Source organism: Carcharhinus amblyrhynchos, chromosome 23 (genome assembly GCF_965287045.1).
Source record: "Carcharhinus amblyrhynchos chromosome 23, sCarAmb.v2.hapA, whole genome shotgun sequence".
Classification (NCBI taxonomy): domain Eukaryota; kingdom Metazoa; phylum Chordata; class Chondrichthyes; order Carcharhiniformes; family Carcharhinidae; genus Carcharhinus; species Carcharhinus amblyrhynchos.
The window spans coordinates 26,668,261-26,694,568 of record NC_137346.1 but is presented as its reverse complement, the minus strand read 5'-3'; the positions used below and the strand labels follow the sequence as shown (position 1 = coordinate 26,694,568).

At 42.5% G+C, this 26,308-nt stretch overlaps 1 protein-coding gene across 1 annotated transcript in view; it reads right to left on the bottom strand.

Annotated features, from left to right (window-relative positions):
• LOC145357473 (sodium- and chloride-dependent GABA transporter 1) overlaps positions 1-26,308 on the bottom strand; it is a 73,608-nt gene that overhangs the window by 26,440 nt on the left and 20,860 nt on the right. Inside the window, exons 2-4 of the mRNA XM_080210840.1 lie at positions 24,786-24,920; positions 23,737-23,944; positions 3,648-3,780 (exon numbers count right to left, since the gene is read on the bottom strand). Of these exons, the coding sequence (XP_080066966.1) occupies positions 3,648-3,780; positions 23,737-23,944; positions 24,786-24,920 (476 nt within the window). The remainder of the gene's footprint in view (positions 1-3,647; positions 3,781-23,736; positions 23,945-24,785; positions 24,921-26,308) is intronic.

Below are 26,308 nucleotides of genomic sequence, written 5' to 3'. Positions count from 1 at the left end.
TTTACTACTTAACAGGGTATGAATTTTTCATTTTTCAGGCTATGGAAAATAAAATAACCATAATTAGAGATTGATTAAAATAATTGAATTCAACAGGATAATTTAACTAATAATATTCAAATGTTTTTCCACTTTAACGTAGTTTCTGCATGGTTCCTGCCCATATATTTAATAAAGTATAATTAAATCACTGCCAGTCCAACTAGAAAAGAAAAGCAGCCAATGATTATCTTGTGATCATTACTGGAAAGTGTCTTAGTGATGTAGAACTTGGAGATGTCAGTCATACATTATAGAATCATAGAATCCTACAGCGCAGGAGGAGGACATTTGGCCAATCGAGTCTGCACTGACAACAGTTCCACCCAGACCCTATCTCCATGTATTTACCCTGCTCATCCCTCTGACACCAAGGGGCAATTTAGCACGGCCAATCAACCTAACTCACACATCTTTGGACTGTGGGAGGAAACGGGAGCACCCGGAGGAAACCCACACAGACATGGCGAGAACATGCAAGTGCCACACAGTTAGTCAAGGCCGGAATTGAACCTAGGTCCCTGGTGCTGTGAGCCAGCAGTGCTAACCACTGTACCACCGTGTTGCCCTTGTGTATGAAACACAGAAAGCAGGTAATCAGGGGTGGCTTTATTTCAAGGGATTGGAGTATAAGAGTAGGGAAATCTTGCTGCAACTGTACAAGGTACTAGTAAGACCACGTATGGAGTACTGTGAGCAGATTTGATTCTCTTATTTAAGGAAATATATTATTTCATTGGAGGCAATTCAGAGAAGTTTCACTAGGATGATCCCGATAGGGAGGGATTGTCTTATGAGCAAAGATCAAACATGTTGGGACTGTACATTCTGCCACTGTTGTTGTATGAGGAACCTAAATCTTCAAGGCCAGGGGAGTACCTCATCCATGCAAACGTGGGAGGGGAGAGAAGTCAATCTGGAACCCATGTTCAAGAAAGGAAAGAAGGATACATTAGGCAATTATAGACAGGCTAGTGTAACAACAATTATGGGAAACCTCTTATTATCCATAATTGCAGATAAAGTTAGCAAGTGTTTAGTTATTCAGAATTTTCTGAATAAGCAACCAAATAGATAAACAAAGGGAATGGAGTCAATGTAGATTTTCAGAGGATGTTTGATAAGATATTTCACAAAAGGCTTTTTAGAAATATCCTGGCATGTGGTACAGAAGGAAATGTAATCACATGAATAGAAATTAGGTTTCAGTACTGGAAACAGAACTAGGGTAAATGGCTGCAGCTTGGGGAGAAGAAGGTTGGAAGATCACAATGTTAGTGCCACAATCAGTTTCTCCCTTGTTAATATAGATGATTTGGGCCTATATACAGGATGCATCATCGCAACAATTGCTGAAGACATAAAAATAGGGGTTAACAGCAGGGAGCACAGTAAAATAAGAACAGGTTAGCAGAATGTTCAGGCAGTTGGCGTGTAATTTATTGTGAGTACATATTTTGTGAGGGTCTGTTAGCTTAGATGGTGAGATTGTGGTGCAGAATGACACCAGTGGCATGGGTTCAATCCCTCTGGTAGTTCATGATGACCTGTCCCCTCACCTTGCAAAGTGATGCCCGTCAAGCTATATATAACCAATGTTCACTCTCTGTCTCTCTATAGTCCTACGTTAGACTAAGGCTAATTGTTTATTTAAGTACGAGATGATACATTTTAGGACACTGATGATCAGAGTAACCTAGAGGTTCAGATTTTGAGAAAATGCTTTAAATCCTTCCAAAGAACCAATAGCATCTTGGACTTTATAAATAGGGGCATTGAACAGGAGTTAAGGAGTAGTGAGAAATTTGTACAAAATGTTGATTGCATGTACAGTTCAGGAGTCCCTTTATTGGGGTCTCTTCATAGGAAGAAAATTAAAGTCATGGAAAGTAGACAACCCACTAGGATGATGCCAGAGTTTAGAAAATAGTTATGAAGAGAGATTTGAAGATTACTTTGCCCAGTGCTGAGAGCAGTAAGAAAAGATTTCATAAAGCTTTTCAAAATTATGAAGGATTTTGACTGCTAGGTTTTCATTATAAAATGATCATTCATTAAGAGATTGAGGAGATAGGTTAAGAAAAAAATGTCTGTATATGGATTTCTTTACATTATCTTACATGAGCTTAAGAAATATCAACATGATTCGCAATCAATGAAAAACGTTTGAAGTCTAATCAATGAGGTAATATTGGGAAATGTACATTTGCGCAAAGAAAGGTGGCAATGACATAAAGAACTAGATAATAGTCTTTTAGATTTTTTTGTGATGTTGGGATAGGACAGTGGTAAGTGCATTGCATTTCAATTTTGGATTTCTCCAGTCAGCAGACAGAAGAGAAACAATGAGCCAAAAGACCATCTTTTACTGCACTTAGAATCATAGGCTGGGATTTTACATGGTCTTAGGGAGCGTACTAGGGAGTAGGGGGGAGTCTGCCACTTTTCTGCCACCGCTGGCATTTCACCAGGTGATTGGAAGGTGGCAGACAGCTCTGCTGCCCTTGGACCAATTAATCTTCCATTCTCCATCAGATACAAGAAAGGTGCCTGAGGATTGGAGAGTGGCAAATGTAACGCCCTTAGTCAAGAAAGGGTGTAAAGACATTCCGAGTGACTGCAGGTAACGGTACAGTAGTTAGCACTGCTGCCTCAGCATGCCAGGGACCCGGGTTCAATTCCGGCCTCGGGTCACTGTCTTTGTGAAGTTTGCACATTCTCCCCGTGTCTTTGTGGGTTTCCTCCGAGTGCTCCAATTTCCTCGCACACTCCAAACATGTGCGAGTTAGGTGGATTGGAGCTAGTCAGGGGGACTAGCAGGGTAAGTATGTGGGGTTACGAGAATAGGGCCTGGATGGGATTGTGGTTGGTGGAAACTCGCTGGGCCAAATGGCCCCCTTCTGCACTATAGGGATATGATTCTAGGTTGGTCAGTTTAATATCAGTGATTTTGGAAAGACCAAATCGGGGAAAAAAACATCCATTTGGAAAGGTTTGATTAATTAGGAGAGCCAACGTGAGTTTATAAAGTACAGGCTGTGTTTCACTGATCTAACACGATCCTTTGATGAATTAATAAAGAATATTGATGACGGGTATGGAGTGGATGATGTCTATATAGATTTTAAGAAAGCTTTGATGAAGTAACCTTTTCACAGTAACTTCATTGCAGTGCTAACGTAAGCCTACTTGCGATGCTAATAAATAAACTTTAAACATAAGAGACTGGTGAACAAACTAAGGCTTGTGGAATAGAAGAATCAGTATCCATTGGATAGAAAATTGGCTTAAGGATAGAAAACAACAAGTTGGAAATATTCTAAGATGTCTATTATTCTAACGAGTGCATGGATAAGGTACAGGGAGAAATCTATTGTCGAGTGAACTTTTAGGAAAGGAGGGGAGATGGGAAAATTAGGAAATAAAAGTGAAGAATGGTAGAATCCATCATAATTGATAACTTGATTTGTTGGGCTTATGATGTAAAGGCCTTTATCAGAACATACAATTCTACTTAAAATTGATCTACCTTTTGATAAAATAAATGATATTCCAAGTAACGATAAGCCATCTACGTGAGACACGATAATAACTAACTATTAACCTACCTTTCCAGTCCACGTTACCCCTTTAAATATACAGAAATAAACAATCGCCCAGGCAAGGATGAGGAGACCAAAAAGTTCCCAGCGTATATTCCCAAGGTTATCCAGACCATTTGTCTTCTGAAGAACATTGTAACTAAACAAATGAGGCAAAAATAATGTAATCTCAGTGATCACAATTCATTCACAAGTGGATTTTTCTTCTCCATTGCTAGTAATGACAATAAGTAGTAATCGAGATGAGAAAAGATAGTTGAAACTGAACAATTAAAGTGAAAACAACAAAGGATTAGAGTTGTCCAGACTTCTCAATGTTTTTCTCCAAGAAACACGGAAGGTTGAATTAATTCTGAGTCGGTGGAAAAAAGCAAACAACATCTACAAAGATGGAGGGATTATCTGTAACACTTTCACCTTTGCAAACTATCTCCTTTCCAATTGAACAAAGTATTGAGTTTTCACGGGCTACTTTTATAGAATCTCCTCATGCATTGCAAATTTGTCAACCACCATATCACAGACTTCAAGGAATGTCCAAAAAGAAATGCTCTTCAGAAAGAAGATCAGAGAAATTGCAGCTCATTGCAATTCCTTGTGGTATCCACACTGCTGATATGCAGCAAGAAATGAATACAAGAAACTAAATGAGATTTCCCATGTTTCAGTTTGCTGTTATGGTGCGATCATTCGTGCCTGGATGAAGCAATGAAATACATCTGTGCTCTGCAACTAAATGTTCACCTCAGCTAGACTAACGAAGAAAATCTGCAATAATTCCTAAATGGAAGCAGGGCAGATACTCCTTAAGGGTGTTTACAGATAATCTGTCTCTGCATTCCACATATAGAACTGCTGGCTGCTATACTTCACGTTTTGATTAAAAAGATATTAAAAGTGCGATTGGATGGTATAATGAATGAGTTAGGGATGCACAAAGTTAATGAGAAAAATAGCTATTTGTTATTCTTTTCTTAACATATACCTGACGTGGAACAGCACGGTGGCACAGTGGTTTGACTGCTGCCTCACAGTGATAGGGATCTGGATTCGAATCTCAGCTTGGATCATTGTCTGTGTGGAGTTTGCACATTCTCTTCGTGTCTGTGTGGGTTTCCTCCCACAGTCCAAAGATGTGCAGGTTAGGCTGATTGACCATGGTAAATTGTGCCTCAGTGTCAGGGGAGCGGAGGGCGGTGGTGGGGTTAGCAGGGTAAATACGTGGGATTATAGGGATAGGGCCTGAATGGGATTGTCATTGGTGCAGGTTCAATGGGCCAAATGGCCTCCTTCTGCACTGTAGGGACTCTATGAGGTGAGAATGGAATCATAAGAATGCAGTCATGTTTATATACAACACTCATACATAGCTCCATCGCTACATAGAAATGGCAATCTCAGTTAAGCACCATTGGTTAGATAATATGAGATAAAAGAAATAGCTACAAATTAACTATCATCATAAAAATAAAAAAAAATTCCAGAGAAGAATCTTAATGTGAGATCTAATATTGCAGGGTATGCTGTTTTTAAGTTTATTTATTAGTGTCACAACTTGGCTTACATTAACACTGCAATTAAGTTTCTCTGATAGTCCCCTAGACGCCATAGTCTGGTGCCTGTAGGGGTACACCGAGGGAGAATTTAGCATGGCCAATGCACCTGACCAGAGCGCTCAGAGGAAACCCACACAGACACGGGGAGAATGTATAGACTCCACACAGACAATGACTCAAGTCAGGGATTGAACTTGGGTCTCTGCTGCTGCGAGGCAGCAGTGCTAACCACTGTGCCACCGTGTCACAGCAGCTGAACTCCAGGATAGATTCAGGTAAGAAGATGTTATAGCTTTCTTTAAAAAAGAATCTTTGGGTGTGTGTAACATAAATCTGGCTGTATTTATTGCAAATCCCTCACTGCCCTGAGAAGGTGATCGCGTCCTGCTGGGTTGCGACTGTTGGTACAGCGGAATGATTTGCTTGGCCATTTTATCAGATACTGAGAGCCAAGCATGTCACATGGACTAAGATCAGTTAAGGCAGATTGAGCAGATGTGGCTGCTCCCTGCGCTGTCCCCCGCCCACAACTGATGGCCATTCCCACCCCCCTCTTGACCACTGTAGAGTCTCATTCATCAGGTTTTAATTGTTGCTAGAGCTTTAGAAACGTAAAATCTCAAATTCTTACATTTGATTTTTACTTTTTCAATTATTTTCTCTCTCTCTCTCTATTGAATCTTTTTCTTTTATTTTTGGTTCTGAACCTGATCAGGCACTGAATTCAGCCACTCTAATCTACATTTCCTTCTCCACTCTCCCGCAGAATGTTTCCCAAACTTTTGATCTGATTGGTTAAGGAGATGCACAGTTGCAAGTACAGTTGAGCCGGTTTCCCTTGCACTTGTAACAATTAATTGTCAATACCAGCAGCGTTGATTACTGGTAATTACCACCCATCAGCTCACACTTTCAGTCACTTGCTACTTAAAAGAATTGAAAACCCCTTACGAGCAAAGGCAAATCTAGCTAACAGCAGCTGCCATTAAACGTCCTGCTGCACAAATGATGGTGCGTAACGTCTCAATAAAAAATACAGCCCAAGAAACATTAAAGTGATTGAAATTACGATGAAGCAATATGAAGAGAACAAATAGTACATTTGGTTGGGACCAGGGAAGCGGTGATAGAAGGGCAGAACTATTCATCTGCAACAGCAATAGATGTGTATCATCTCTTTTGGTGCCTCTTTCAACACCTCGCTTAAAGCTGCTGACTGATGCAGGATTATTTTAACGTGTGTCCATTAGCACTTATAAAACACAGGACCTCATCTTTCAGCCATCCTCTACATCTATTTAAACTCAAGTCATGATTAAATTGAATGAAGGACTGCATTGTACAAATCATTTTAACGCTTTAGCATTATCCTTGGATATAATGATGGACCTGATTTTCGTGGCGTCTTAAGAACTCCGGGGACTAGCTTCCAGCCCCCATTTCCAGCAGCTCCAATTTCCAATCGCATGGGACAATGGTAACAAACCCACATCCTGTACTCCAGACCTGCTCCACTCAATTGCAGGGTTAGGCATCTCCTAGCCCTGCAATTTTCTTGGAATTGGGTTAGCATCTCCATGACCCATGGTTCACAACTCCTCAAAGGGGGTAATGAACCATATTTGGGAATCTTTTGAGAGACAAGTTCCAAAGGTCCTGCCCATGTCCCCACCCATCTCTAATGATCCATCATACCCTCCATGCCAATTCATGGCACTTCCACACCATTCATCCAGTGTAAACTCTGTAGAGAACCAACCAACATGAATGACAGTAACAATGGCCTGTGCGGAATAGCTTAAAAACACCCATTCAGAATTTCCTTTAAGAATTGTTGTTGCTACAACCCTATAAAAGCATCTATCAGCCTGATCTTTAATGTATCAATAATTCAAACTATAAGCATTTGACACTTCTTTATCTTGTGCAAAGACATACTGAGCTATTGACAAAGAGATCACAGCTAAAATAGATTATAACATCATAAAGTTGTCAATCAAATAAACTTTTCATTTCTCTGTCCCGGAGCCAATAAAGTTAATACTTTTTGAGGGAGTCTGGGCCCTCAGCCAAGCCTCATTAAAGTTCCTCAATGACCGACGTACTTTTACAAATCCTGACTGTATAACTAGGCCCAGAAGACAGTTCCAACAGGAAGCTTTAATCCCTTCTACTATAACCACTGGCTACTATGATGTATCATCATACTTCACTTCAACATTAACTTAGCACTGAAATACTGTTAATGGGATAGAGTCAGAAATTCAAATGTTACTGAAAATGTGGCGCAATGTTCTTCAGTTCTTAACTTCTCAAATAAAGAGCAGACTCATTGTCATCTTTCTGTTGTGTATTTCACAGTGCAAAGATTGCGAGTCACCTCCTGTGGCATTGCAGGGCTGTGTCTGGGCAGATGTTTGATTTTGGTACCACTTACTGTCCTTTTATCAGGACAGAGGAGGGAAAGCATTCTCTATCCTTGAATGCAAGGTCACACCCAATTGCAACTGGCAAACTCCAGGAGGAAGCCATCCCTTGCACGAAAGCATGTTAATCCTGGGTAAAGTCAGACATGAGTCAGGAGCCTGCTTTGGAGGCCTACACTTCATGAGCCCTCGAGGAATATCCACCCATGAGTGGGATTTGAACCCAGAGATTCTGACTCAAAGATGAGGGTGCCAACTATTGAATCACAAAAAATCCACCAAAACAAAATAACTGAGCTAATAAATACACCATTACCTAGAATTATTAGATGATGAGAGATTTTAGAAATTTATTTTCCAGAAAGCCTTAAAACTTCTGCTCAGAAATCTGTTCCAAAGGAATTTTAATCTCTATGGGGTCCCAACCTGCCACTGTTAGTTGGGTACATGGTTCTAAACAAACTAGGACAGATTCTCAAGGCATTTATGGTTTGGTAATCTTGCCAATTGCAGAATCAAGGGGCAATGTTGTAAGGTGCCATCGTGGCAGGGATGGGCCTGAATTTGCTTTGAACTATTCAAAAACCTGAAGGTGGAATCAGAAAATTCCGCTGGTAGAAGAGGCCGTAAAAACTCCACCCAAAGAATCTGCTGCACATTAAGCAAGTTTATTTAAAGAAAGGGTAAAGAAGCTTTTAATCAATTCAATTTTCCAGGCAGATAGAGCATGAACTGCCGTATCCAATTCTTTACAGGCCCATCAGGAGCTAACTCACTTGGGTTTGGTTTACCATAGACAGCCCAACTCATCATCCATCTGATCAGTGGTCAGTGATGGTAAACTGCATCAAGCTCACTTTTAGCATTTTAGTTACAATTAATGGCAGGTAGTCACCCACCAATGTATAATTGTTTTACCTCCTAGCTCTGAAGTTTTATGGACAAAGTCAAATTAAACAGGCATAGCAGACAGTAGGTGGTTAGCAGGGAAAATACGTAGGGTTGCAGGGAAAGGGTCTGGGTGGGATTGTTGTCAGTGCAAGCTTGATGGACTAAATGGCCTCCTTTTGCACTGTAAGGATTCTACGATAACACTCATGGCTTCCAATTTAAAAACCTTTTGCTGTTTTAACTGAAAAAATGCTACATTGCAATTTTATCAGTTCATATGTCAATGAACCACCATTTCCTTCTCAACCAGCTTTATTTCTGAATATTGGGGTGAGGTGGCCGCAGGGCTTCAGACAGAGTTCATGACCTCTTTTCCAGCTGAGCTTTGAACTGAGCAGGGAACTTTTCCCATAGAATTCTCATAAAACCTACAATCCAGCTGGCAAACAACATGCCTCTTAAGATGTAATTAAAGCAATATTGAATGGAAGGCGTATTGGTTATTGTCTCAGATGCTTGTCGATGAATGTAACCATTCATGTTAATTGTCCCCTAGAGCTTCTCTGTCGACTGATTTATTTGTACACCAATCAAAGAGCGTCATAGCCAGTGTGTCCAGCCCTGAATTGATGTGTTCTTTGTCTAGAACTACCACTGGAAGATACTGATTAAATCAGACAACAATCTATTTTTATTTAGAAGACAACCATTAAAACGGCTCAGTAGGTCTTTCAGGCAGTAATGCTTTTTTAATATATATATTCACGGGGTGAGAGTATTTCTGGTACTTTTATTCAAACCAAAAAAGCCAATTAAAATGAATCCAATCGTGGTCCCCCACGTGACGGAAGCTGACAAGACATTGTACCCCATCTTGGGCTCGATCAATCAAGATCCAAGCTGACAGGATGAGGCATTGCATCACCTCTCAGGTTCAATCGAATGTTTCATCTTAGCCGAAAGATCGAGATGGCTTTGAAAAAAAATTGCATCAGGTAAAGCCTCGGTTTAACCTCATTGGCTACCCTGATCCATTACTCTATCCTAGCCTGGGCAAACCATAATGCTGGGTGTCAGCACACCCCCACATACAATGGGTTGGCCTCCTCACCTACTTGATCACGGTTTCACCCTCTCTGGCCCATCCCTAATTGCTCTCAAGAAAGCAGTGTTGAACCATGTTCCTGACAACAGGGTATTTTCAGAACTCAGTTCAGAGCCAAGAACACTGCTATGGGTCTGAAGTCACATACGGGTCAGACTGGGTAAGGCCAGCAGCGTTCCTTTCCTAGTAAACATTAATAATAAACCAATTGGGTTTTTATAGCAATCCAGATCCCAGTACTGATACTAGCTTTATTTATTCATTGAATTGAAACTCCACAGTTTCTGATTGTAAGATTTGAACACAGACATTGGATCATTCACTCTGGATTGCTAGTTCAGTGGCTAAACCTCAGTACTGTTACTGTCAGCTGAGAATAACACCAGCACGTGTCTGTACTGTGGGGCAACCACATCATTTACATTTCCTTTTGAACTGAGTACAGTCATCCTCTGCTGTTGCCTTTCACATGATAACATTGAACATTTTAAAGAGGTTGCAGATCTAAGCCATGGATGCCCACCAACATGGTCCCAGTTGATGTAGTCAGTGCCAGTGCTGCTGGCACCAGGCAAGTTACAACAGAAATTCTTGACAGGATGAAGCAATCAATTTTTTCCCCCCCAAGACCTCCAGATCTGAAAACATGACTGGAGGTGATGGCAGATGGGGGTGAATGATATGAGAAAGGGTGCTAAGAATTAGTAATGTCATAATTAAATGATCACAAATTTACAGTTTACTCCTAAATACTGTGTAAGGAAACTGATTAAGCAAAAAAAAACTTTCTTGAAATGCTGGTATTTAAAAATGAGCCTATTCAGGTTAGCAGGGGATCAGAAATTCTGAATCATTATTCTACAATAGGAACCTGTTTGGCTTCTCCAATGTGACTGCATTGGCATTCAGCGAGTGCTCCAATTATATCAGGAAAGTGAATTGGAGTCATGTGGCTGCACTGTATGTGGTTAAATGATTATCCAGAATTTGTGTTTATCTATCGTATTCAATCCTTCACATACAAAAATAGAGTATGTGGCAGTCAGCTAGAGTAAAAAAATTACAGTACTTGACCTTGCATTTTATTGCAATGTTATTGCCTTTCAGTGTATGGTGGGCCTTGGAGCATACACAATGTGAGGGAGATTAGAACTTGTGGAATAATGTTCCAGGGATGTTCTATTTCTATTGATGGAGGGAGCAAAAACCACACCATGTTTATAGGCTTGCTAGACTTTGTATATACATTTCAAAAAGACACATATAATTTTTCAGAATTGTGGCATTGAAATTTAAAGCATTTGATTTTCAGTAAAGCATAAATACACCAGGATTAATACAATATGACAATGTATCGCGGCATCCCGTAAGGGTCTCATTCTACTGCCTGATAAAGCATGAGCTTAGCTGGGAAGTGCAATATTCTAATTGTGAGTACTTCAAGCAGGATTGTCAGCTGTAGACAGGTATTCATAATGGAAAGCTTAATTTGCCTAAGGATTAGGACATTTATGCCATCTTCCTCGCTCCTCTCTGAGGTCTTGAAACATTTATCCATCACCATTCATTCTTCCTCCATCACACTGGCTCAACCCTCAAGAACTTCCTCCCTAAACCTCTATGCAACTCCTCCTCTCTCCAACTTTGAAAACTTTCTTAAACTCCTCTTTTTAACTAATCTCTCAGTCAAATCCTCTAAACCCTGTGCCGTGGCCCAGGAACCAGTTTTTAAAATTTCTTTTATCTATTTTCTCCTGCTCACATATGCCTTGGGATGTTGAGATATTTTCTTCCTCCTCTTGTTAAGTTTCTTCAATGTTCTCGACTCCTTAAAACATTGACTGTGCTTAGGTCAAGTGTTCCCAATTGCCAATCACCCTTCAGTACCTTACCTGAGTGTCAACTCTATGTGTCAGTCCGCAGGTCTATATAAGGGCATCACAAGTGAGTCCTAACTTGTCCTTACACAATGTCCAGTTATGTGCACTTCCAACCAGGGGTTTCTGCATGGCAATCAGAAAGGACAGCACGCTGATTTCCTCCTCTCCAGCCTGGGCCACCAAAACTAACTGTGAGACTAGTCAACACAGGCAAGTTAAACCTGGAATTTTACCAGTTTGCATTGCTGAGCTGCAGAGTTAATTAGCTCCATTGGTTGGACGGCTGCTTTGTGATGTGGAGCGATGCCAACAGTGTGGGTTCAATTCCCGCACTGGCTGGAGTTACTCATGAGGGCCCACATTCTTGACCTTGCCCCTTGCCTCAGGGGTGGTGAACCTCAAGTTAAAGCACCGCCGGTCAGTTCTCCCTCTCAAGGGGGAATAAACCCTATGGTCACTTGGGACTATGGCAACTTGATCTTTATTCACTGAACAAAGGGCGAAATCTTACCAAATGGTAGAGTGTTGGGTCTAGTGAGAAAAATGCTGTGTTTCTCCCAAGATCTTACCATGCTCTATCACAAAAAAAAACTGAGCCCTTTTCATGCCATCATGTAGAGAGACAGGGCCTCAATGCGCTGGCAAAGTCTGGCTGCTCTGAGATTGAGGAGCCATGTTTAAAGGTCGCCCCATTCAGACCAAAGCATAAGCACATCCCACCCCATCATGGAGGTCTCAGGGGCTTCTCTCCAAACTCCAGCCCCCACCCCACCTCACCGCAAGCAGAACCAGCATTCATGGGTAGTACCCTCCATCCCCTACAATGGCATCCCCAGCTCCCACGTCTGCTGCCCCCCTCACATAGGTAAATGAACCAACCCCCCCGCCCTTCCCCCCACATTAGGCTCCCACTAGGGCCTGCCCCTGGTGCAGATTGGCACTGCCAAGTTGGCACTTGGTTCTAACCTGTATCAAGGGGCATTGCCTGGCCACATCCCCACCCCCAGGGGTGATATATTCACCTTTACACCCCTGGGTTAATCCCCATGGCAGGTTCACATCTGGGTGAATTTGCTGCAAACCGTGCCAACATGGCGTTGTTTGTGGGGGTGACTCTGATTATGTCGCTGGCAAAGGTTGGCAAAAATCAGAAATCGAGATTCGCAACTTCTGGGTTTTGTTGGAACATTAATCTGCACCACCATTCCCGCAGAGGGTGAACGTGGGCGCAAAATTGGCCCCAAAGTCTCTGAGCCAACAGGACAATCTGAACTTCACCTATTCAGAAAGTAAAACTCTCTGGATGGTTCAGTCTTTACATTTAAATTCAAACAAATCTATGTAAACTTTAGTTTGTTTCAGAGACTGAGCTTCCTCTATCTTCGAGCTCTTTAGAGATATTTTCCTGTAACTAATTTTGAGCTTTTGTTTTCTGAAACATTTTATATCAAATTACAATGGAACTACTTTCCAATCTCATTTGTTTGTCTTGTAAGAAGGTGACCACGCGTTTAAACCATCCAAAATCTTTTCGCAGTCAGTAACTGTGCAAAAAAGAGCTAATTGAGCTGCTAACAGAATTTATTAATACATTTCCCATGTTTTATTCATTATTAATTGCAACAAAATATCTCATTAACAGAACATTAGTGAAATAATGATTGATAATCTCATACTTGCGTGTCTGCTGTGAACAGTATTAAATAATTAGGCAGACTTTACCAACTTTGTGCCAAGAGTGTGAATAATTTACTGCAGATGTGGATGCACTAGTTTGGGCTGGCACAGTATCACATCATGGTACTTAGGTTTTCCCTTCAGTTAACTAAATTTTTATCTCCAACTGGAAAATATTGGGCAACTATTTTTGTTTTGCTATTGTCAACATGGCAGCAGCAACTCCAATAGAAAAAAACATTAGCTGCATTTGTTTTAAATATCAGCCTTTGCTTCATTGATAGTGGTTTCACCTCTGAGTCAGAGGATTGCAGATTCAAGTTCCACACCAGGATGTGAACAGGATACTTTTGACTAAGATCAAGCGTCAGATCAAGCCCAAGATGGGATGCAATGCCTCATCTTGTCAGCTTGGATCTTGTTGGTCTTCCTTGATGAATTGATTCCATTGGAATCTGAATTTGGGTTTCAGAACAAGGAATGGATTCGGGTTTGCCTGGTCCGCTCTGAGCACTGACTTTGGAACTTTAAGAAAAGACAATCGCATTTCAGTGTGGTACCAATGGAGTGCATCACTGTCAGAGATGCTGTCCTTCAGATTAAATGTTAAACTAATGACAGTTCAGACAGAAGTAAAAGGTCTGTAATAGCATGGCACCCCTCAGGCAATGTCAAGACACTTCAGGATTTGTTAAGAACAAAAGGTATTTATTGATAAAGCGCAATCAGATCCAGGGCATTACCACCCGTGGCTGGGGCAGATCTCCAACCTTTACATATTGACCACATGGCTGCCCAAAGTATTCTGCCCAAGTGTGAACTCTGCCCTCTGGGGTGATCACTCGCTCTTGGTTCCCATTGATCCCTCAGGACCCTCGTCTTCTGTGTTGTCTTAAAGACCACAATCACTACAAGATCCTTTTAGAAAAAAGACAAGGGGAACTCACTGGTGGACTGGGCCAACTTTCTCCCTTAGTGAACAGATTCTACTTGCTTTTGGAACATGGGCAATACTGGTAAGGCTGCATTATTACCAGTCCCTCGGTGCCCTGAGATGGTTATAACTTTATGGTATAAACTGGCTATGGTGCACATACTGACCTCCATTTTGAGAATAATCCAATGGTTGCGAATCACTTTAGGTCATTCCCATCCTATTTCAACCCAGAATCTCTCCATTACAACTGGTGTTCCAATTAATACCGTTGTTGGGAGGTGATAGAATTCAATTCCCTGAGACAAGTCATTTCAAGTAACGGAAAGGGTTTCTGGCCTTCTTGTTGAAAGCCCAGTGCTCAGTAAGCATGCCATCCACAGTAAATCAACTGCAACATTTTCCTGTAAAGATCCCGGGAAGGCTTCTTGCAAAACTAAAACTCAGGGGAGCCTGCCACCAGTCCCATTCACACTCAATGATAAAAGCTACTAATGAGGAACAAGCAAATATAATTGTGATCGTGTTATTTTAGAGTACTGATAACATTGGGCAGAAGTTAATCCTGTTGACAGGGTGTCTCACTCACCAATTGGAGAACCGTCAGATGTTCTGAGTGTCCTCCATCGAAGAAAGCCCAATGGAATTAAGTGCTAGCCCACATTGGGCTTTACCTGGGATTCAGGACACCATGGACGGAAATCCTACCATTCCGCACCCCCCCCCTCCCCAGTGCTGCTGCCCAATCAAAGGTGATGATGTGGAGATGCCGGCATTGGAGTGGGGAGGGCACAGTAAGAAGTCTCATGACAGCAGGTTCCAGTCCAACAGGTTTATTTGGAATCACGAGCTTTCAGAGCATTGTTCCTTCATCAGGTGAAAGGCTGGTAGCTGTCTCTCGTAGACCGTGCCAGCAGAAGCGGTGGCTGCAACTGGTAAAGTAGCTAGGGAGAGGCCAAAGGTCGCTGAGGGACAGAGGGTCACTGAGGGACCCAAGCCATAGGTCAGTGAGGGCGGGATGGGGGTCACGGGGATGCGGCGGGGTCACCAATTGGAGAGGGGTGAGGGGCTTTGGATCCATGGAATGACCTGGAGACTTTATATAAAAGATTGCTTGGAGTACAAAATATCAGATTTTATGTCTTTTACCTGCATATTAAAATTGTGTTATAATTTATATTACGGTGCAGTAGAACTACATCTGTCCTTAGGCAGGCATATGCTTAAAGAGGCACAGCAATATAATCCCTCATGCCATGGATTTATACGAAACACCTACAATTCTAGCCACCTTGTGTAGAGTTAAGTCAGTTGGAACTTAATGGAAGTGAATTTCTCTCTGGTTTACACTCTATTCTTGCTCAAGGCGAGACATAACTGTGCTGGCAGGTGGCTACATCTTCCAATAATGTGTTGAGTTATTTCTTGACAGGTGTGCGATGAACTCTGCGGTTATCCTCTCTCTTGTACAAATTCACCTCATCTCAACATTGGACCGCCAGCTTAATTGAGCAGCTCAAATGTACTGTGAGCATTTCTACTTGCTGCACTGAGCAACTCTTGCGATATAATTGATCAATCAGTGAGACATTAATGAGCAGAAAGATTTCCCCCTCTTCATGAATCAGGGCAACTGTTTTCATTTTTCGGCCTGGTGCATATTTTCAGCATTCTTCCTGTTTTTATATCGGGAATAATGAGTCCTGATTGATGAGTAGTTTTGTTCTGTGAACTCATCGCTATTAAAGGAGTTGGGGGGGTGGGGGTAGGAGGTGGTTGTTACAGATTAATTTTATTCACAAAGTTATTCCAAATCACCTGTCTGAAATGATTTTGACCTCCTGCCTCAAAGCTCCAAGGAGAAAATTGTACATCGCTGCTTTACATAAACTCTGAAATGGCAACAGTTGAGCAGAGCGCAGTGATTTCTGAGAGAGTGAAATGAAAATTTCATGGTAGCCGAGGGTTTTTATTGAGATTAGATGTGAATTCAGGTGGCCCCCAGCTTCTGCGTCTAATCTTTCCTTCTAAGTGTAGTGCTGGGAAGTTACTGGAGGCTAATGCAGTCTGCTGCCTCTTCCACCACTCTCTGTGGGCTATAAATGTCAAGTTTTCCAAATCGTTATCATTGATCTTAGCTTCATTCTCCTGTTTATTCTGTCTTCCTTTAGCAACAAGGGGGGCTGAGCAGTGTACAGATTGGAACCAGTAGGTGGCACTGACAAGTAAACGTTTTAAAACAATCTCAGAATTTTAACCTCAGTTGCTGTGTGTCAATGAGTGAAGCAATGAACCATTAAGATGGTATTTGTCTATTTCTGAGCTGGTAATATTATAATAGCCCCCAATGGGGATTGATGCTGGTTTGTTTTCATTCTTTTCAACTGAAATTAAAATAAGATTTTGCAACATTGCAAATTACGCTGCAACTTCTCTGAATTGACTTTTTGCCGTAGAGGAAGTGGTTGCAGATTTTGGTCTGGGTCCAAATTCACCGAGCAATGTCGTGTTGCGAATCATTGCAACCTGCCCATTGGTGGAAATAGGACAGTGTGGTGGATTCGATTCCAGCCTCGGTAACTGCCTGTGTGGAGTTTGTATTTTTCCCCCATGTCTATGTGGGTTTTTTCCGGGTGCTCCGGTTTCCTCCCACAGTCTGAAAGATGTGCCAGTTAGCTGGATTGGCTATGCTCAATTGCTCCTTATGTCTCAAGATGTGTAGGTCAGATGGATTAGCCATGGTAAAAGTACAGGGTTACGAGGAGATTTTTGATCTGATTTACTGTTGTCTCATGTATTGGGATTTGGTCAAAGGTATCGTTTCTTGTCTGCTATACGGACAAAACATACTGTTTATAGAGTACATAGGGGAGAAGGTAAGGAGAGAGTGCAGAATGTATAGTCATAGCTAGGATGTAGAGAAAGATCAACTTAATAGAGGTAGGTCCATTCAAAAGTCTGATAGTAGCAGGGGAGAAGCTGTTTTTGAGTTGGTTGGTACACGTCCTCAGACACGTGTATCTTATTCCCGACGGAAGAAGGTGGAACAGCATATATTTGGGATGCATGGGATCCTTGGTTATACTGGCTGGTTTTTCTGTGGCAGCGGGAAGTGTAGACAAAGTCAATGGACGGGAGGCTGGTTTGCGTGATTGACTGGGCTACATTTACAACCCTTTGCAGTTGTGGTCTTGGTCAGAGCAGGAGCTATACCAAGCTGTGATACATCCGGAAAGGATGCTTTCTATGGTGCATCTGTAAAAATTGATGAGAGTCATAGAGGACATCCCAAATTTCCTTAGCATCCTGAGAAAGTAGAGGCATTGTTGGGCTTTCTTAACTATAGAGTCAGTGTGGAGAGGCCAGAACAGAATGTTGGTGATCTGGACACCTAGAAACTTGAAGCTTTCGATCATTTCCACCTCATCACTGTTGGTGTAGACAGGGACACGTCCTCCACTATGCTTCGAAAGGCAGGGGCCTGGGTAAGATGCTCTATTGGAGAGTCAGTGCAGGCTCGAAGGGCTGTACGGTTGCCTCCTGTGCTGTAGGGAATTTATGGATCGATGGCATTGTGGTCTGTACTATTTTAGTCCAGTATATAAAGGGCATGATCTGCATCAGCTGTTAAATATTCATTTCTGGAAAGATCTGGGAATTGAGGAAGTAATCTATTTCAGCACTGTACTGAGGAATACAACATTGTTCCATGTTTTAGATAAACTGTTAAACTGAGGTCTTGTCTGCCTCCTCAGGTGAATTCAATTGAAAGAAAAGCTTGCATTTATATAGCACCTTTCCTGACCACCCCAAAGCAATTTTCAGTCAATTAAGTCAGTGTAGTCATTGTTGTAACGTAGGAAACGTAACAGCCAAATTGCAGTAGCAAGATGCCACAAACACCAATGTGATAATGACTAGATAATTTTATTGTTATTTGAGGGACAAATATTGGCCAGGACTGATAATTCCCTTGCTCCACTCAAAAGTAATGCCATATGATCTTTTGCATCCACTTGAGAGGGCAGACAAGTCTTCAGGTTAAGGTGTTATCTGAGAGACAACACCTCTGACAGTGGCGGCATCATGGCACAATGGTTAGCACTGCTGCCTCACAGAGCCAGGAACTCAGGTTTGATTCCCAACTTGGTTCACTGTCTGTGTGCAGTTTGCACGTTCTCCCCATGTGTGCATGGATTTCCTCTGGGCACTCTGGTTTCCTCCCACAAGTCTGAAAGACATGCTGGTTAGGTGTATTGGCCATGCTAAAATCTCTCTCAGTGTACCCAAACAGGTGCCGGAATGTGGCGACTTGGGGATTTTCACAGTAACTTCATTGCTGTGTTAATCTAAGCCTACTTGTGATTCTAATAAATAAGCTAAAAAAAAATTCCCTCAGGGTTATGCAGGTGGGACAGCATAGGTTTTGTGCTTAGCCCCTAAGTAGGATTTGATCCAACAAATTCCTGACCCAGAGGAAAAATGCTACTAACTAGAAGTAAAAGTGAAGTCGCCACAATTCTGGATGACCAAAAGCTGTGATGAACACAAATGCTGGCAGGTTACCCTGTTGCTGTTCAAACCTTCAGTGCTGTACTTACAGCAAGTGCCACTGAAGGAGATTGGTAGCAAGTACAAAACAGAGAAGGTCACATTATACTTGCATCTACTTTGCAAAACAATTGGCTAATAGAGGAACATATTCCCCTGCATGTCAAACCAATTTACTGCAACATTTTTAAGTGCACTTTCATAACTTCCTTTGTTGGAACTAATTTTTCAGCTTATTAAAATAAAATGAGGATGTTTTAATAACCTGAACATGATTATAATCCGATTGGGCTCAGGCAGGTTTGCGTGGGGTCTGTACATTTCATCAATCTGGGCTAATGAGTTGCATTTTTCTATTCCGTAAGGGCAATCCAGGGGGATGAAAGGGAGGGAGGTTGTGTGGCCATTACATACTTGGAAATGTTTTTAGCATGGTTAACGTTCTTTGTTTTTTACTGTTTTTAATCCTAGAAGCCATTATTTATTATTCTGGCTTTGGTTGAATTTTTTTTCCATTCATTTGCAAACATGTTTTGATGCTTAAGATTATTCCCTCCCTTGTGTCGAAGAGGATAACGAAAGGCTGGATTTTACCAGCCAGCATGGGGATGCGTTGGGAGGCAGTGGGATCTGTAAAATGAGAGGGAAGGTGACGGCTGGAATTCCCATCTTGTCAACGGCATAAAAGGTGGTTGGTGGCCCTCCTGTTCAGAGCACAATTGAGCTACTCAAATGGCTGAATAAGGACTTCTTGGGCCCTGTGACAAGGAACACTGCGCCACATGTGGAGATGAACAGGCTCCCAGCAGACTCTGAAATTTTGGGAGGGGTGCAGGGGGTGCGCTTTATTTTGGACATGTCTTGGCCTATGGAAGAGTCCCCCCCACAATCACCCACCTGAACACCAACCAACCAACCCCACACCTGCTAGGACCCTTTAACTGGTCCTAGCAATGGCCACCACTTCTATTATAAACGCTACATAGCTGCTGGCCCTCCAGGGGGCAAGCTGTTCTTGGGTTGGGGGGTGGGCAGCGATCTCAGTAGGGACGGCTATTCATTGCTGCGATCAGGATGCACCCCCAGGTCTCAACGCAGCAGGTTCACCCCTGTATTGAGGTCTGTGGTGGGATCCCCACTGTCAGCACTAAATTCCAGCCTAAAGGTTTAGCTCCATCTCTTTGACCAAGCTTGCCCTAAGGGTGTAGCTATCAGGAATGGACAAAAGTGGAAACCTAAGAATGAATAATGGCCTTTCACTCATTCTGAAATAACAACCACATGCTAAAGATAATTTATTAGTCACAGGTAGGCTTACATTAACACTGCAATGAAATTACTATGAAAATTCCCTAGTCACCACACTATGATGGCCAATGCACCTAACCAGTGTGTCTTTCAGATTGTCGGAGGGAATCAGAGCATCCCGAGGAAACCCATGCAGACACGGGGAGAATGTGTAGACTCCACACAGGCAGTGACCCGAGGTTGGAATTGAACCCGAATCCCTGGTACTGTGAGACAACAGTGCTAACCACTGTATCACCCATTATTTTTATATTAAATCAATATTAGTGAATAAAATGTAAAAAAGAAACAACCTATGGATATTTCAGAATATAATACTGATTGTAGGCAGTGAGATTTACAAATTTATGGTTGGGTAGAGTGGTTCTGGACATTCCACAAGTGATTTGAGCATCTACATTCAGAACAATGCCTTTGCTGCCCCATATCTAACGATACGAGAGCATAACATTCGAATGTGATATTGCTAAAGATGAGATTCCAGCCTGGTGAAGCTCCAAGACAGTGGAAGCAGCTTGCTATGAACAGAGCTCAGCAATCCCAGAACCAGAGGATCTGATTAAAGTTCTATAGTCCTGCTACACTGAGATATAAATGGTGGTGGATAATTAAACAAGCAACCAGAGGAGGGGTGGGTGAATGGGGTGGTGGTCTATAACACTCCTGCCCTCAGTGCTGGCAGGGCTCTGCACATTGGTGCAAAAGACAAGACAAGACTAAGCATTTTCAACCATCTTCAGCCAGAGGTGCGTTGTGGATGATCCATTTCAGCCTCCTCCAGAGGTCGCCAGGACCACAGAGGTCAGCCAGTTCAGTGTGATATCAAGAAGCGGTTGAAGGCACTGAATCCAATAAAAGCTATAGCATTTGACAATATGAAAACAGTAATCCTGAAAAGTTGTGCTCCAGAAGTAGCTGCAACCCGAGCCAAGGTGTTCATAAGAACATAAGAAATAGGAGCAGGAGTAGGCCATCTAGCCCCTCGAGCCTGCCCTGCCATTCAATAAGATCATGGCTAATCTGTCGTGTCTCAGTTCCACATTCCCGCCCTCTCCCCATAACCCTTAATCCCCTTGCCTATCAAAAACCTATCAACCTGCGTCTTAAATATATTCAGCGGGGCAGCCTCCACCACTGCAACGGGCAGAGGATTCCAGAGATTCACCACCCTTTGAGTGAAGAAGTTCCTCCTCAACTCTGTTCTAAACTGCCCCCCCTTTATCTTGAGGCTGTGCCCCCTAGTCCTACTGTCCTTTGAGTGGGAAGAGCCTCTCCACCTCTATCCTATCCATCCCATTCATCATCTTATACGTCTCAATGAGATCTCCCCTCATTCTTCTAAACTCTAACGAGTACAAGCCTAGTTTATTCAGCCTCTCCTCATAGTTCAACCCCCTCAACTCTGGTATCAGCCTAGTAAACCTCCTCTGCATTCCCTCCAAGGCCAAAATATCCTTGCGTAAGCGCGGTGCCCAAAACTGCACACAGTACTCCAGCTGCGGCCTCACCAGTGCCCTGTACAGTTGCAGCAAGACCTCCCTACTTTTATATTCAATCCCCCTCGCTATGAAGGCCAGCATCCCATTTGCCTTCCTGACCACCTGCTGCACCTGCAAGCTGGGTTTTTGCGACTCATGCACAAGGACCCCGAGGTCCCTCTGCACCATCGCATGGTGCAGTTTTTCGCCCCGTAAGTAATAGTCCTTCCTACCATTATTCCTACCAAAGTGGACAACTTCACACTTGCCAACATTAAATTCCATTTGCCAGTTCCTGGCCCATTCGCCCGGCCTATCTAGATCCTTCTGCAGACTTTCCACACCCTCCGCACAATTTACAGCTTTAACACTGGCATTTACCCAGATCAGTAGAAAATTACCCAGATATGTCCTACCCAGAGAAAGCAGGACAATTTAATCTTCCAGTTACTGCCCCATCAGTGCTGTAGCAGCATCTACTCAGCAATAACTTGCTCGCTGATGCTCAGTTTGAGCTCAGCAAAAGAATCCCTACATGTGACACAGATGTCGAGCTGGAGTCTCCGAACTTGGCCACAGCTGGAATTTTCTGGTCTCGATGCAGTGAAGAGAGTTCTGGCTGAACACTAAACTCTTTGGCAATGGCACACGGCATGAATTGGCTGGAGAATTTCAGCTATTGAGAGCACAGAACTCATCGTAATCAGCTGAACTTTGAATGTCCTTGTCTTGAAATCACATCTCCCAAATCTGGAACTATTGAAGAAGGGAACCCTCTGAATGCACAGACTAGGGAGTATTTACTGCTCCATACAGGCCATCTGTGAAGATCATACCTTTGAAGTCATAGGTTCTGATATTGCAATTATGCCAAAATTGAGGTTGTGTACATCCTCACTCCAAGCAGAACCTGGGTGAAATTTTAGAGTGGGATTCTCTCTCCCAATTTCAATAAGCTATTGACACAGTACAATTGTACTCCTCATTATCTACAAGCAAGGCTCAAACCTTAGCTGCAAATTCTCACCTCCATTGAAGATAGTGTGCAATATTTGAAATTCTGTCTCTCATAATACATAAAGATGCCTGGAACAATTATTTTCAAAGATAAGACAGTTGAAGATTGATAAACATGGGGGGGCGGGGCAGGAATGGTAGTTTCTAAATAGCCAGAGCAGCAGAAAATAGCCCTTTTTTTTCTAGGTTTAACCCTCATGTTGTCTTCTTCAAATAGTATGTGCTAAATGTTGTATAATAAAGGCACCATGGATAAGAGATGGTGTCGTGCCCACATACATCTCTGAAATCAGTTTTGAAACATTGAGTGTAAGGAAGGCCACTAGGCTGATACAACACATCATATGTAACTTATTGCATCCAGTAGAACCTTTTCAGAAATGCAGGTACAAGTTCCAAAATATTCCCACGTCCCAAAGGAGCAACACATACCAGGCAAAAATATCTCAGTGGTTGTTACACCCACTTACAAACACATCTCCTTTTGCTCAGTGGTGCAGTAGTGGGAATTCCCAAGGGAATGCTAATCCTCACCACTTTATGGGATGCAATGTCAAAGCCAGTCAAATCCAACACTAGCGACAAAAGAATTTGGTAGAGATAACATAAGCAAAACCCACCAATGGGCAGTAACTCAGCAGAACCATCTCATGCATGGCGCAAAGCTCTGCAAAGACCTTTGATTCCCAGTTTGGGTCACTGTCTAGGCAAAGTCTGCACATTCTGCCTGTGTCTGTGTGGGTTTCCTCCAGTTTCCTCCCACAGTCTGAAAGATGTGCTGGTAAGGTGCATCGGCTATGTTAAATTCTCCCTCAGTATACCCAAACAGGTGCTGGAGTGTGGTGACTAGGGGATTTTTACAGTAACTTTATTGCAATGTTAATATAAACCTATTTGTGACACCAATAAATAAACTTTGAACAAAAGGCAAATGAAAATCTAGAAGTGGATCTTTTCTCGAAAGGCTTAGCCTCTTCCAGAGTCCATAGGCGAGTGCCTGGGATTCTGGACACAGTGGTTCTACACAGGGTTGGGGCTCATACTGTGGAGCCGCTTCTAAACAGGAAAGATTTCTTCCGGAGCTTAATATTTAAATTACTCTTCTAATTTTATGTTGTGTTAGAGGCTGAGGTGGGGCTACTGTGCCCCATCGAATAATTCTCTTTTTACAGACATAATTCAGACAGCTCACAGACTTTGCAAATATTTAAGCCTTTTTCTTTATGGTTTTTGTTTAACACCATTTTAATATAAATTACATGGAAGACTTACTCAAAGAATTGCTGACTCGCTGAAATGGTTAAGTTGTTTGTAGTAATACTATCTGTGCAGGTTTCTGGAATATTCCAGGTATTGTTGCAGCTGTGCCAAGGCAGTGGACTCTGAAAGGATTGGATGAAATAATAAATGGCCCAGCAAATGATAAGGTTGTAATATGTGCACATAACGAAGGAAATGGCCACTGTTGCTATACCAACACCTATGGGAAAGAGAATAGAAGACATGTTTGCCGATCCTGAAAGTATTGAATAGATGAAAATTTATTATTTGCCACATTGGAAGGATGACTTTTACAAAATCATTTATGGGATGTCAGTGTCACTGGCTAGTACTTATTGCCATCCCTAGTTGCCTGAGAAGGTGGTGGTGAGTTGCCTTCTTGAACTGCCGCAGTCCCTGAGGTGTAGTTACGCCCATAGTCATGTTAGGGAGGCAATTCCAGGACTTTGACCCAGTGCCAATGAAAGAACGGTTGACATTTTTCCAACCCAGGATGTTGAGCAACTTGGAGGGGAACCTCCAGGTGGTGGCGTTCCCTGGTATCTCCTGTCCTTGTCCTTGTAGATAGTAGTGGTCATGGGTTTGTAACACACTGCTTATGGAGCTGTGGTGAGTTTCTGCAGTGCATCTTGTTGATGGTACACACTGCTGTTACTGTTCATCAGTGGTGGAAGGATTGAATGTTTTTGGAAGGGATAGCAAACAAGCAGGCTACTTTGTCCAAGATAATGTCAAGCTACTAGAATGTTGTTGGAGCTGCACCCATCCAGGCAATTGGAGAGTAATGTATTACACTCCTTAGAACAAATACAATGATGTTATATAATAAGTACTGCCAGCCTGATTTATAAATCACTCTTTGCTTAAGGAGACATATTTCTTTTTGGATTCACTAACCTTACACTGTGCTTTCATTGTCATTACAGTTCAAGAGCACTAACTGAAGCTGTTTAAGTAGGTTTCTAAAATTGTTTTTGCTTTGTAGGCATCTCAACCTGAAAGATAGCTGACGAGTCAGTGAGTGAATCTATCGAACTGACCTTTGAGTAAGGGGCAGATCTTGGCTAAGCTTTGCACTGGTCCAGTTTTTAAATACTGTCCAACGGATATCTCCAGATAGAGAAGTGGAATCCCGAGCAGCACAAACATAATGAAGAAGGGAATCAAAAACGCTCCTAGAAGAGAAGAAATAAGTTCAATTGAAATGATTCAAATTGCAAATTATTCCAGCGATTTGTGGTGTTGTCGATTGCATTACGCCGTGACCCTTAGCATCCTTTAAAATAGACTCTTGCTTTTCTTGCTTAAATTTAACTGAGTAAAGCCTCGTTTCACACCCAAAGACATTTTGCCTCCATTCAGATGTCTGGATGGTTTCATTCCATCTCTGCTCAGACTCTCCCATTACAGAATGGCTTGAAGCAAGTTATTTCAAATGTGGTAATATCGTAAGTGTTGTAACTCCAGTAACTTAATTCCTATGTTTAACATTTAAGGTCAGAAATTATGAAGATATATGCAATAATATCACAACTTATTTAACGTTATATTCAGAAACAATTGAGGTACATTCGACACCCGATTGGCCTTGCTGCTAACATAACAAGGAGAGCTGTCTTGCAGACTAGTCAAACAACAGCCCGACATAGTCATTCTCATGGAATCATATCTTACACATAATGTCCCCGACACCAACACCACCTATGCCTGGGTACGTTCATGTTAAACGCCACTTGGAGGAAGCACTGAGGGTGACAAGGGCACAAAATGTCCTCTGGATGGGGGACTTCAATGTCCATCACCGAGAATGGTTTAGTGGTACTACCACAGACCGAGCTGGCCAGGTCCTAAAAGGACACAGCTGCAGGTGGTGAGGGAACCAACAAGAGGGAAAGACATACTTGACCTCACCCTCACCAATCTGCCTGCCGCAGATGCATCTGTCCATGACAGTATCGGTGAGAATGACCACCGCACAGTCCTTGTGGAGACAAAGTCTCAACTTCACATCGAATACACCCTCCATTGTGTTGCGTGGCACTACCTATATTTTAAATGGGACAGACTTCAAACAGATCTAGCAACTCAAGTCTGGGTACCCGTGAGGTGCTATAGGCCATCAGCAGCAGCAGAATTGAACCCAACTAAATCCTTAATTCTTTAACCTCATGGCCTGGCATTTCCCCCGCTCTACCATTACTACAAGGCCAGGGAATCAACTCTGCATCAATGTAGAATGCAGGAGGACATGCCTGAGGCAACACTGTGCTTACCTATACGTAAGATTTCTGGCCGGTAATGCTACAAAATGGGACTGCCTGCATGCTAAACAGCGCAAACAGAAAGTAATAGAGCTACGTGATCCTACAACCAATGGATCAGATCTAAGCTCCTGCCATGAATGGTGTTGGATCATTAAACAACTCACTGGAGGAGGCGGCGGCTCCACAAATATCCCCACCCTCAATGACAGAGGAGCTCAGCACATCAGCAAAACATAAGGCCGAAGCATACACAATACTCTTCAGCCAGAAAAGCCAAGTAGATGATCCATCTCAACCTC